Raw genomic sequence first — 14616 nt, 5'->3', positions numbered from 1 at the left:
ACAATATCAATTGAAAAATAAAATAAATTCATAGTCACGATTTTATAATTATTCAAAGTTTGAATTTTTATAACATACGTAAAAATCACAAAAATTTGCAAATTATTAGCTAGTTTTAATTTTGCAACTTTTTTTAGTTTTTTTTTCTATAAATATGTATTTTTGGGTAGATAAGCTTGAAAATTTAATTCAAGACACCTAACATATTGTTACAACAGCAGTTGAAAAATATTTAAAATACATAGGCACGATTTTTTTTTTTGTAAGCATCTAAAGTTTAAATTTTTATTAAATACATGAAAATTACGGCAATGTTCAAATTATCTTAGATAGATATTCATAAGTCTTTCTTTTTAAATCTAAGATTTGAAGAGAGATTTAAATATTATGAATATCATAACCATCATCAAAATATATTGATAGTGGATTTATGTCAAAAATATCGCTTAACCTAGTTTAAACCTTAGATCATATACCATGATCTAAGATTTAAACCGTCAAGTTCAGTGGCTTAGGGCCAGTTGTACCACACTAACACCTCCGATTAAAGTTAGCCGAAGTCATAGACTATAACTATTACTCACAGATATCTATATTATATCTATATTATATAATATAGATATCTGTGCTATTACTACTGTTCTATGCTATGACTATGTCTATGGCCGAAGTTACCCGGTTAAATATCTGTAATCAGCTAAATAAGCATAATCGAAATTTAACCGTAGACGGTACAACTCTTCGACCATATAAGTTAGCTTATATGGTCGAAGGTCGAAGGTACAACTCATAGACATAATCACAGTTTAAGATAGAATTCTATCTTAAACCGTGATAATTAACACGCGAGTTGCCGCGTTTTTTTGTTTTACATTTTTCGATTTTTTGATTCCAGTTATAATAATTAATAGCGTAATATTATCATAGACATAATATAGATCATAATCTATATTACATGTATGAATATTATTATCTGTTATAATATTATATCATAGAATACATAAAACAGCATTAAGTATAATATTTTATATTATTAATTCTAGTTTTATTAGTTTATTAGTTTTGGTTGTTGATATTTTGTAAAACAGTGGTAAAATGGTAAATATATTTTCTATTAAAAGCTGTAGAAACATTGGTAAGGATGGTGTTCATATGCATAAGTAAGTTAAAAAATTATAGAATTTTAATAACTTTTATATTTTTAATACATTTAACTATTTGACATATTATGTTTTTAAGATTTCCGAGTAATGAACAAATTTCAGTGATATGGACTAACACAATTAAAAAAATACAACCATCGTACACGCCTTTAAATTTTTTTTGATTCTTAAAAAAATAAATAATAAATATTTAAATAATTAAGGCATATTTATTATTTATCTATTCTGTAGTATATATTTTACATTTTACAATGTCTATTGTCTTATCAGTTATCACTTTTATCTACACAAAATAATACCTTAGAATAAAAACAGTAAAAATGTTTTATCCATGCTATTTTACCTACTCCGGTCTTGTTATTTAGACCATAGACATAATAAAATGTCTATTGAATTTATTGATGGCGAGGGGGGAGGAACGCGCAGTCCATATATATTATGTCTATGGTACAACTGGCCCTTATTAGGGCTATACTATTATACTATACATACTTTTAAACTGGGTTTAAGAGTTAAATTAGTCTTGTACAGCATACGATTTGGTCTTAATTTAAATTTAGTTTAAACTAGACTGGTAAAACTTACTGTCACTAAGTCACTACTGGCCCCACGAAATTATCTTACATCTTTGGCGCGAGTGAGAAATATCAATGATGTCTAAATTAGTAGTCAATAATTTTTCATAAAAATTGTTTTTCTCTACTAGTGATTACACTGATTTGAGGCGGTTGTATTATCTATTATGTGATAATAATATTATTAATTAATTATTGTCAGTATTGTCAATTGTCATTTGTCACCTTCAGCAAGCAGTAGGAATACTAGGAACAGTAGGAACAAAATAATAAATAATATTTCTTACCTTAAGTAATTTGTATTTTAATTTGTAAATAGGACATTATGTTCTATACGTAATCATTCTACGTCAATTATTCTTATATTCACCTATAGGTACAATTTAAAAATAAGAATACTCTAAATCTAAAGGTTCGTGTTTTAAATTTATTTAAACTTTAATGATAAATTTAGTTAAATAAATAATGTTTTAAAATTTTTAATTTAATATTTAAAAAATACTACATAATATCATACAACGTCAATATGTACATAAAGTATTTCTTAAGTATTAATTTTGACTTACTTGAGGTTTGACTATTAACTGAAATATAAAAATATTTGTTGTCTAACAGATTAAGAATTTAATACTTACCAATTTGAGTGATCTATCAAAAAAATAATGTCTGAGGAAGATAAAATTGAAGACTTTGCATGTGTAGAAGAATCTCCCAAAAGAGGTGAAAAAAGTGTTATTTTATAACTCTTATATGCATTAGCTGCTAAAATTAATTTATTTTGAAAGTTATTTTTGTTAAGCATAATTTTGGATTTATAAAATATATATTGTTTTAAAATATATAACCTTATTTTGGCACAATTCTCATAATATTATGAAAAATACTATTATCCATTGTTGTTGCTATTCATATAAAAAAGGAAATGGTAACTATCATACAAATTCAAAACATTTTTCACATAATGAACTTTGTTTATAAATGTCAGATGTTTCAAAATTATAATTGTTGAAATCATCATATTGATTCGTTACATGGTATGCATTGAAACAAACATATTATGAAATTAAAATTCATTTGTATGGAATTTGTTATTAAGGCTAAATACGAGATAGGATAATTTTGTTGTTTGTTCAAAACATGTGGTACCAAAGAAATTTGTTTTTAATAAAAATAAAGAAAGAAAAGGTTACTGTTAGCAGTTTATATTTATATTTAGTGTGCCGAAAAATATTACCAATCCATCCTGGTTACATCTGACCTTATACTCTCTTTTAGGTCCAAATACACTGCACGTTTTATATTCAGCAGTTCTCATTTAACTCCGTTAGTTTGAAATTTAGAGTGAATTGCCCTATTATATAAATTAAAAGTACATTATTATCTAGGTTATCGCATGGGCTTTTTATTATATTTTAATTTTAAATTGAGTAATGAATATTTTAAGAAATGCATACAATTTTAAATTTTAAAAATATTCATTACTTGATTTAATATTAAAATATTATGAAAAGTCCATATAATAAATTGATAACCTAAATAATAATTTTTACGAGAGATCAACTCACTTTAAATTTTAAAATAACGGTGCTAAATTTGAACTGTTGAGCATAAAATGTACTATGTTACACATTTGTAAAACAGAGACAACACGTCATGTAGGTGTAGTGTCCTCTTAAATGATTGATTTTAGTATTAGGTATTTTCTTAACCATTGTATCATGGCACTATCAAAATAATAAACAATATTTATTTTAAATATGAACATATTTTTTGTAACATAAAATTAATAAAACTATATTACTCATAATTTAAAACATAATTGCCTATTTGTTAATTATTTGCTATTTATTTTAATTAATTTATGTAACAAAGCTTAGAAGTTGTGTACTGTTTTTTAGGACCAACTCTTTCGACTAGTACTAGTAGTTTTGAACGTAATGATCCTCATGATCCTAATTTAAGCTTATTATCCACTAAAATGTTTGAAAAAACATCTGAATATTTGATGGGAGAACTTAACATTACTGAGGTTGGTTTATAATATTTATCATTAAACAAAATAATGTGTATTTAATACAATTTTGTATTTATTTCATATAGGAGGATTATAAATTGTTAGAAACCATGAATAAAGTCACTATGCAAAAATATGCATCTTATAGACAAATTGCTTCAGATGTTGGAAGACAAATCAACGAACTAAATGAAAAATGTAATGTGTATAATATTTTTATCAAATTTTAAAAATTACTTATTGTTATTTGTTATTCAGATTGACATTCCTTTTCTCACAATTGCTTATATTTCTATTCTTGTATATCATTTTGAAATAGATGGTTTTCTTTGATTCCAAATTCACTTTTTTACTTATTATTTTTTTTATTCAGATAAATTGTTAGAACCATACCTTTCTCAAATTGACCAGATTGAAGATAGTGTGTCAAAGCTAGAACAAGCTGCGTTTAAATTGGATGCTTATGCCAAGAGATTGGAAGCAAAATACAAGAGTTTAGAAAAACGACAATAATTTTAATCTTACATAATATATTACTTTGTATTCTGTTATGAATGTATACATATTATATTACTTGGTGAGGGATTGTTCTACCATATGTGACGTGTGTCTCATAAGACACAGCAGTTTATGTATGTGAATCCAATATTAAGAAGATGCTACACACATATTTGTTGTCTCTGTCTTACAGGTGTGTAACAGTGCAACATAGCAAATTTATACTTAGTAGATCACATTTAACTACTCTGCTAATTTAAAAATTAGAATTAATTGGCCTATTATGAAACTTGATGGTAAGAACATTATTTGTGTTTGTATGTGGGTTTTTTACGATAACTTAGTTTTAAAGTGAACTATGAGCATTTTTAATTTAAGTTTTATACACGCGTAACTGCTACGTTATTTAGCTATTGTAAAAAACTCACAGATAATATACTTAACATCAAGTTTCATAATAAGTCGATTCACTTTAATTTTTAAATTAACAGAGCTAAACGTGAACTGCTGAGCGTAAATTTGCTATGTTATGCAGTAGTAAGACAGAGACAACAAATGAATGTATAGCTTCCTCTTAAATACATATTTTATATTTACACAATTATATGTTCGATTACATTATTCATATTAATATTACAACTCAAAAATTGGCAACAAAATAGTTTTTTAATCAAGTTAAAAATCAAAATGTATTTAAAATTCCCAATGATAAAACAAGTTTCACTCCATTTCATAACATAATAGGCTCAACAGGAATATTTTAATCTGGTAACAACATAACAATATTTGAATTAAGACTAACAAATTTTTTTTGTTGCAAGTGGAATCACATACATAAGCTGCTGCGTCTCATATGAGACATACACTTTGCATTTGGTAGAACAATCCTCTACCACATTTATGTATAAACGATGATTTAGTATTGATACATTATAGCTTATAAATTATAAGAGTTATATTCCAAGTCTAAACCAAACATAAATTTGGTGTACTGAGCTAACCTACTTTATTATTTTCTTCAAGTAGGGAATTTTATTTAATACTTTAAAATAATGTATTAATTGTACTCTACATAATATTCATAATAAAATACATAGTTTTATAAATTTATATTAGTTACAAATAAGAATTGTTCATATGTATTTGAATTTAATTCAAACTAAAACTATGTTCTATTATTTGGTTATCTAAATTAAAATAGGTCTGTAATTAAAATATAAATTATAATATTGATAAATACTTAATTATAGATCTATTAGTTTTTAAGTATTGGACATAGTCAGATAGGGTATAAAAAATTTAAATTTCTAGTAATAGGTATTGTGTTTGTTTTTTAAATTTTTTGTGATAATTTTCAACTATGATTTTCAGCCATCTTAAAACATTTCACCGATGGTTTGGTAGTACAAAATTGTTTTTAGTAAAATAGTAGGTACCTGTTGAACATTATAAAACAATATTTTACTATTAGACTTGTAACTCAATATATCTGCTAAAATAATCAAAATCAAACATCTGAGAATTCATTAACATTAAATTATTAACACGTTAAAAAATAAGATATAAACTTAATACAATTACAGGGATTTGGGTACATTTTGTGAAACTTAAACATTTTCTATCATATTAAACTCAAATGTTAAATGTAGGTATAACAAATAATAACAAAATAACTTAAACTAAATAATATTCTTTAGAACAAAATTCCACTTTGAATTTAAAAATAAAATATAGTTTACACCTAATGTCCATATTGATTATCCGCTTCAAAATCCGGAACCTAAAAATTAAAATATACTGTTGTACACTTGCCTTTTACCTAGAGCTAGAACTATAACAAATATCTCTAATGACAAGTTGTAAGAGAATACCAAAATGTATCCACTTTCAAAAATAAGTGACCCAAAAATTGAATTGCTAATTATAATATTTAATAAGTAATTATTTACGATATTAATTTGAAACTTTTTTATCTTTATATACTTACCGTTGTTGGTTGTGGGAGTGTAGCTAAGTAGAATTGTCGTGCGTCAATCTAAATACACATCAAATTAAGTCATTAATGTAATTCAAAGGGGAAAAAAATGTTTAAAATATATTCATTTTACTGGTTTGTGGTAGTAGAAATCTTCTTCGGCTGCAACTACTTCAGGCCTATTTTCAATACCCCCAGTATTTTTTTTCTCAATATTATGCACTAATTTGTATACCGCTGAATTAGACAAGTCAAATTTTGGTGGCTCGTACTTTCTAAAATTTACCCTACAAATAAAATACTTATTAATGTAAAAAATATCTTCTTTTTTTATTAATTTAGAAAATAAAGGTACCTACTACCTACTCTTGCATGAATATATAATATAATCAAGTAATCGATTATATTCTGTTGTATTATATTATACGTACAAGTTAATTTAACTATACTTAAATAAATATTAAATATAAAACCAAATGATCAATTAGATTTTAGTATAACATTATATATAACATTATTTAATGATATATATTCGACTATCACCTGTCAGCTATACAAATTGGAAACAATTGTTTGCCTGTATAAAATGGTCCAAATTTACCTTTTTATAACTGATGCTTTTTTATTTATTTTTTAAGAAAATTAACAAATTGTATAAGATATCTAAACAGGATTTGCTGGTTAATAGAAATATATTATAACCATAAAATTCTAAAGTTAATTTTAATCAAATATGCCACATAATTTTGGCACCAACAAATATTTCATTTTGTAAGAATGTCAACTTATAGTTTTAGGTAGCTTTGAAACGCAAAAAAAACTTATTTTTTAGAAATAATTGTACTCATACTTCAAATTATACAAATTAATTATTACTAGTTAGTCTTTTATTAAGTAATAACTAATATAGACTAAACAGGAGCAAATCATATCTGCCATTTAGAGTTCTACATAGGTAAGCAAATAGATCAACACATCTGAAAGCGTAAATTGTATATTATATTAATTTAAAAAATTTCAAGTTAAATTTTTACCCCAATGTAGAACCAACTAAAACTTCCGCTTGAGATATCAATGTTTCAGCAATAAATTTCTCATTGTAAGCATCTTTGGGGCATCTCCATTTGCGACCACCAGGCAATACGATAGGTCTTGGTAATGGTGTAAGGGGGTACATTGGCCTACCACTGGGTTCTCTATCTTCGGCTTCTTCGTCAGAATTATTGTCTTCTGATATTTCATTAGATTCTAATTCTTGTTCATCTTCAAATGTTTTTTCATCATTAATCGTCTCAAGCACATCATCATCATATAATGTCTCTAATGACACATCATCAGTATTTTCCTGTTCGATAAAAGTTTCTTTTTGTTCTTCTTTATCATCATTGTTTTTAATTTCATTACATCCAGATATTTCAGTTGATTGAATTTTGAGTGAGAGTATATCTGAAAGTTGTTTTTCCAACAATGAAATATGATTTTGTATTTGTAGTGGTAATTCCCGAATAGCTGTCAATTGATTTTGAATATTTAATATACTCTTTTCAAATGTATTCTCAGGCTCTTTGTTCACCTCATTAATTTTTGATTCGTGAGTTTCTTCAATTTTTTCAGTTAAATCCTAAAAAATATACCTATAGTTATAAATTTTAGATTCTATTTTTACATTTGGATTCAAAATTGACAATGAATATTTACATAATTTTAAATAATTTATGTTTAAAAATTTAAATTAGCTAATAAATGAAAATTTAAGAACTTAAAACAGATGGGTATAGATAACTACTTATATATTAAAATACATGAATTGTTATATAATATATCTACCTCATTTATTTTAATATTTTCATTTTCTTCATGATCAATCCCACATTTCTCTTCATCTCCTTCAATTTCGATTTCAATGTGTTTTTCAAAATCCTCTTTAATATCGTCTACATTATGATCGATATCACAATTTTCTATCTCTGTTACTGTATCCGTAGATACAATACAGTCTTCTATATCACTTAATTTACATTTACAGTTGGTACATACTTTTTCACAAGGATTGGATTTATTTTCCTTGACTAGTTGATTTTCCGATTCATTAACCTAGATATATGAGAAGTATTTTTTTTTGTACTACTTATAATCATAATACCTAAATAGTTAATATACATTTATGATATATATAAACTTAATGTTTATAAATGTACAGATAGAATACATAAAAATTTAATTTAATATAAATTAATTCATAATACCTATCTCACCTCAGTTTGTTTTACTTCTTCTGGTTTTTTTTTTTCCGGTGGTCTGATTTTAGGTCTATTTGGTGGTGTTAAAAATGTTGAAAATCTTTTAGTTGGACACTTCTTTAATTGTTCTTGCTCTGATTTTTGGTCAAAAATTTGTTCTTCTTGTAATGTTTGAAATACCAGTGAATTTTTAATAAAATCACATTTAGGCACAAAACGCTTAAAATTTACACTATAAAAATTTAAAGTATATTAATTTCAATTAAATATTGTATATTTACTATTTACCCTATGACATTTTTCCCATTGTTTTCAATAACTTCAGCGCTTTCTAATAATTTTTCAGCTATTTCCTCCTCAGTCATCTCATGACCACTTTCATATGATTCTGATACAGCTATGTCACACAATTATTAAATAATTATTATAGGTTTAAATCATACATTTATAGCTTGGACTTGCCTGATACTACATTATCTCTATGTTCATACTCAGATAAACTTCCAATAGAAGATGTTGCACGATCAATGACAGAAGGTGTGTGTAGTCCTCTGGTCGGTGTAACTGCTGGCACTGGACTTCCTCTGAAAATAAAAATTAAACTTTAATCTTATAACAAGAAGAAATAATTACTTATTTCAATAGTTCAATTTTTTAATAGCTTTTATTTTTTCAGAAAATAAAAAATTTAAATTTCAAGGAATTGCTATATATCATATCATGCTACCAAATAGAGAATATAAACATGAACAATTTTAAAAAAGAAGCCACCTCTGTTTTTGTACTTAAATAAAAATTAAGTAGGTATTTCATTTAATAAGTTGGTTTTAGTTGAATAAAATTAAACAAGAAATAATCGGGTGTAAAAACGTTACAATGGTACTTATATCAAAACTAAAAAATAAAATACCGATAGTGCTAAAAAAAATAATTGCTTGCAGTTTCTTATGGCTTGCTTACAAAAAAATTGAATTTCAACGCCTAGTGCAGCAGATAATTACAAAACGTAATATTATTGTGATGAATATTTGAAAAACACAATATTATTTTCTTCTATCATTGTACTAAATCTCTGGTATTTATCAATCTACAAACTTAGTGCCTAAGCTTAGTTTATTTCCTCGTTATATTACTGCAATAATAATAATTATCGAAGGTTATATTATATATATTATATAATATATAGTTAATTCATCACTATATATTATATACAAATACTTATAAATAATTATTTTTCAAGATTATTATTTGTTATGGTTGTTGAATCTGAAATCATGAATCAATTTAGGTAATAATGTATAGATAAATTGCAAATTATTTTTTAACGTATTTGCTTTTAATTTAGTTTGATATAGTTCTACAAATTACCTTCATGACAAATATGAACAGTTGTTCTTTTAAGGTCATTACTCTTTTAATTACAAGTTCTAAAATAGATTCTATTATAATACTATTTCATCTTGACTATAAAGAAGTTGTAAAATTATAGAATTTTCATTCTTAAAATATTGTCCCTAGATTCAATTTAACTAAGTAGAACAATTTATCACTATTGATTACTTAATTATTTTTATGACCCAAATACCTCCTCATAGCACATGTTACATTATACAATTTAATTTATACTAATTTCTATGATTAATAATGATTACAAATGCATATTATTAGCCTTAGTCTATGATAATAGTTAAACAAAGAATATTTAACTCATATTATATACGTACTATATTAAGTATATTATCATTCAAAAATGAATTGTGCAAGCATTATTATAGAGTAGGTATAACTTAGTTATTATTACTTAATAGGTACTTATATTAAATTTTGATATAAGAATCCTGCCTCCGCCTTACTGTAAATCTATATGTGATCTAATACTTAATTATCTAATGACCATTTTTACTAATAACAGAGTTTGATAATAAATTAGTATATACTAGGTGGCCGGTGCTAACATTTTTAAATCATCAAAGCTCCAAGCTCCAATAAATGTCAAGCTTATTGTTATTATGGAATTATTATTATGAATAAAGACAAAATTAACTAACTTGAATATTACTCATTTTAATTTTATGTGTTAATATTTTCAGAAAAAATATCTATAGGTACTAAATAAATTATAGTAGGTATGAAAGGGGATTCTTATTTGTTTAAAGAGAAATTCGTGTCTCTACAGTACATTTTCTTTTAGAACCTAGTTCAAAAAATCTCAAGAATTTGAAAATATGATGATCATTGCAGGTCTTTAAGCATATTTAAAAACTTTAATATTCAGATTTTAAATATTATCAAAGAAAAAAGGGATAAGTATTATATAACCTACTGGTTTTGATTATTTGTAATTTTGTTTTATGGCTACACGCAAAGAATAATACAATTCATAATTAATTGAATTAAGCTTATATAGTATTAAGTAATAATAATGTACCTATGCTTAAACATTACATCATCACTCCATAACATACTACAGATTACAAGATGGACATATGAGTATGACCACGGCTCATAGGCAGCGTGTTTACTCAATTCTCAATTCCTAACGCACACAAGCAAATCTACTTCATCAGACAACCTTTTTTTATGAATTATTTTTCATGAAATACCCAAGAATTTTTTAGTGTTTATTTAAAAGTGCTTAAAAATTTACGAAAATTTAATATTTAATCTGTGCTGTAGCTAAGGGTGGAAGGGCAGCCCCCCAAATACCAAATCTGTCTATACTCAGTAGTACTGGTATAGCTAACGTGACCATTCGTCCCGCTTTCGAGATAAGTGTCCCGCCGTCCCCAAAGAACCTAAAAATGTCCCGTTTTAAGAAAAGTCGACATGACATGTGGTAGGTATTATTTATTGATCACATATCACAATCATACATTTATACTGTATCTATACAGTTAACCGTATATGACGTATACCTACATATTTCATATAAACTGTGAAACACTAAAATCCATAATTTATTGTTGGGAGACTATTATGATTAATATAATATTCGCATTTTTCATATAAACAATTAATGTTTTTTATTCATTATTCAATAAAAAAAATTGTTATTTTACGCAAAATTATATGGTTTTCTTATTAAAATGTACAGGTGTCCCGCACTCCCGCTTTGAAGGAAAAAAATTATGGTCACGTTAGGTATAGCCCTAGCCTATAAGCAATAAAATTCTGTAGCCTGTAGCTTCCACCCTAAAAATTCCTGACTACGGCGCTGGTTTAAAACTTTTAAAGCTATAGTATTGAAATGTGATTGCTTGTAGCTACAAGTATAGCTAAATAGTAAATACACAACAATTTGATAAAGTGCCTTAAATCATTGTTATTGAAATCACTGTATTAGATACTCGATACGTCGGTACCTACACTGAATAAATAATCACGAGTGGAACTTGGCACATTATTTTTGACTTTTTAAAATTTGACAATATTATTAGTATTATTATGTGTTAAAATAAATATTAAAATTACTAATTAGCTTTATATGGCTACCGGCTATACCGGCCTCGTATTGTTAAAATAACACACATAATACGTAATGTGGAGATGATTACATTTAATGAGGATTTTTAGAAATTTTTTTTTATTTTTTTCGTTTAATATGAGACTGAAATAACATAACCGAGGTGTTCAACTATGCTATATACAATATTAATTATTGTAAACAATTTATTATTATTTTATTTACTTTTATTTGAAAGTTTTGTAACGGTAAGGAAGCCTATGTAAAAATAATATAGTACAACAGCGATGGTCAACCTAGTGGCAGGGGCATAACAAACAGGTTCTAAAAAATGTGTAGAATTTTTGATATTCTTCGACTAATAAAAATAATTTTATTAAAATATAAACACTCAATTTTATTAAAAGTGTAGTACTCAATATATATTAGGTTCCTACCTAACTATAGGTAATAGGTACAATGTGTTTTTATTTTAGTTTTAAAAGTATTTTTATTGTTTTTACAAGCAGATAGTTAATTTTTCATAAACATTGAAAAGAATGTTTCTTCGTATCTAAAAAACATTGTTTTTCCCCTTCAGCCACTATTAAGTATGAACACACCTATGTAGGTAGTTTAGTATGTTTGGTGAATCATCCTATATACGTGCTATATGGTATATATTACTACCTACATCTTATAACAGGATTAATATTGGATTTATAATAATTTAATTTATTCACCGTAAAATCGATAGAGTAATACTATTGCCAGCTTCTAAAATACATTGCTGAGCTTCGCTATGAGTTATTTGTGCTGTGTTATCTCCATTAATTTCAATAATCATATCTCCAACATTCATGCCAGCTTCCTCAGCCAAACTACCTCCAGTCACCTATTTTAACAGTTATTAATAATTAAGAAATTCGATAATTTATTTTTTAAGGTTAAGCTCTATTTTAAATTTAAGACTTACCCGAACGACAGTTAGAGGAATCCCGAAATCATGACCTCCCGTCAGTCGAAATCCCCAAGGCGTGTCGTCGTATCGACGAAGTTCAATTTCTTCGCACATTCTATGGTTGTATGAATTTAAATTCAGAAATTTTTTAATGAACGTATACTTTATATAACGGTTAAGTAAATCCTATAAATTGATTTGCATAACTTCAAGTTCATCGTAAGAATCTTTTAGCCATGCGTTCGATTTGTGTTCTAGCTGTACCTATATTGACGATCCACTTAGGATACTCTAATCTCAGAATACCTTTTGGCATTTAGCCATTAATACCTGACATTCTAATTGTACTATACACAAGATATCATTACGTACGAATATAGCGATGTAAAATTGGCACATCATGAATATTGTGATCTCATACAATAATTCTCCTATATATAAGAGGTATTGTAAATAAACAATATATCCCAATATTTTTGCAACATCCACTTATCATATTATTATATTTTTTAATATGCCTTTTACCTACTTACCTACTTAATTCTGATTGTTTAAAATTGATTGTTATATTTTTTATTAAAATAATTGCATTTTGTAAATAGGTACTTAATATTTACAATTATGTCCTAATGGCCTGATTCTTAAGGCCAAAATATCCTAATCGGCCTAAACTGTACATAGAATCATATAAGTTAACATAAATGTATTTAAATACGTTTACTTAGACACTTTAACACTCAGTTAATACTTACCTACTTTAAATTAACCATATTTTATAAATTGTAATAATAATAAGAGATACATAAAATTTGTTTTTTTAACGAATTATTAAAATGTTGGTTAGACTACTGTTTAAATGTTTTAATTATGCAAGAGTGATAGAAAAATGTAGTTAATTATAATATTTTAATTATTTGAAAAATTGTGTTATATCTCAACATCTATAAGTAGGTAATATAAAATAATCATATTATCATATTATTATAAAATCTAAATATAGTGAATTTGTATGTATGCCAAATGACCTAAAACTTAATACAAATATACAATGACGATTTGGTTCATGTTAATGCAATGACACAAACTGAGTGTTTTGTAAATACTAAACATCTATCCAAACTAAATACCTGAATCAAACATTGCATTCAATTTTTATGTAGTAATAATACTTCAGATGTAGATGTATAATACTTACTATAGTGACACTGAATTGTCTGAATTACATACTCAGATCTCGTGGATAAAAAAATTATCATTTGAGTCAATGAACCCACTAATCAAGCTGTTTTTTTAGGTAGGCATAAGCATAATTAGTAATTACAGGGGTAGAAATTGATACCTTAGAAATTTTATTATTTACCTACTTATTATACCACGTACAATTTAATTAAACAATTTTTCAAGAAGCTTGGTACAGGTACCTCATGATTTTACTATAAATGACAACCATTTAACTGCCTTTGTTTAAAATAGAATATTGATGTAATAGCCTGAGGTAATTTATTTGAACGACTGAACAACAAATATATATGTATACAGGGTGATTCTTTTATCAAACAACACTAATTTTTTTAAATAGTATTGACTTTTTTCAAAATTGTAGATTTACACTCTTCTTGAATTGTTTATTATTTTTATATTTATTAGATAAACCACTATCAACTTTTGATTTTCAAACGGTAACCTATACTTAAAATTTCATAAATTAATAAAGCTATTTTTTTTATTAATTATTACGTTAAAATTTT

General features: G+C 25.7%; 2 protein-coding genes across 3 annotated transcripts; one reads left to right on the top strand and one right to left on the bottom strand.

The window, feature by feature from the left end:
* Positions 1 to 1851: 1851 nt before the first annotated feature.
* Blos2 (biogenesis of lysosome-related organelles complex 1 subunit 2) lies at positions 1852 to 5360 on the top strand. Its single transcript, XM_015514537.2, has 5 exons — positions 1852 to 2150; positions 2354 to 2458; positions 3637 to 3767; positions 3839 to 3950; positions 4126 to 5360. Exons 2-5 carry the CDS (start codon positions 2401 to 2403, stop codon positions 4263 to 4265), a joined length of 441 nt encoding a protein of 146 aa, XP_015370023.2. The 5' UTR covers positions 1852 to 2150; positions 2354 to 2400; the 3' UTR covers positions 4266 to 5360.
* On the bottom strand, positions 4247 to 14383 carry LOC107166062 (uncharacterized). 2 transcript variants are annotated; one of them, XM_089220880.1, is made up of 11 exons: positions 14064 to 14383; positions 12884 to 12983; positions 12651 to 12802; positions 8928 to 9049; positions 8754 to 8862; positions 8481 to 8697; positions 8053 to 8319; positions 7260 to 7846; positions 6359 to 6512; positions 6238 to 6285; positions 4247 to 6030 (listed from the first exon to the last, which is right to left on the bottom strand). In XM_089220880.1, exons 2-11 carry the CDS (start codon positions 12980 to 12982, stop codon positions 5992 to 5994), a joined length of 1794 nt encoding a protein of 597 aa, XP_089077006.1. In that variant the 5' UTR covers position 12983; positions 14064 to 14383; the 3' UTR covers positions 4247 to 5991. The 2 variants fall into 2 exon arrangements, with proteins under 2 accessions (XP_089077006.1, XP_015370062.1); XM_015514576.2 differs by lacking the exon at positions 14064 to 14383 and adding an exon at positions 13621 to 13714.
* Positions 14384 to 14616: the final 233 nt, after the last annotated feature.

Source organism: Diuraphis noxia, unplaced genomic scaffold, assembly GCF_037042655.1.
Source record: "Diuraphis noxia isolate RWA-SAM2 unplaced genomic scaffold, SU_Dnox_SAM2 contig0002, whole genome shotgun sequence".
Classification (NCBI taxonomy): Eukaryota; Metazoa; Arthropoda; class Insecta; order Hemiptera; family Aphididae; genus Diuraphis; species Diuraphis noxia.
This window is presented reverse-complemented; position numbering and strand designations above follow the sequence as displayed.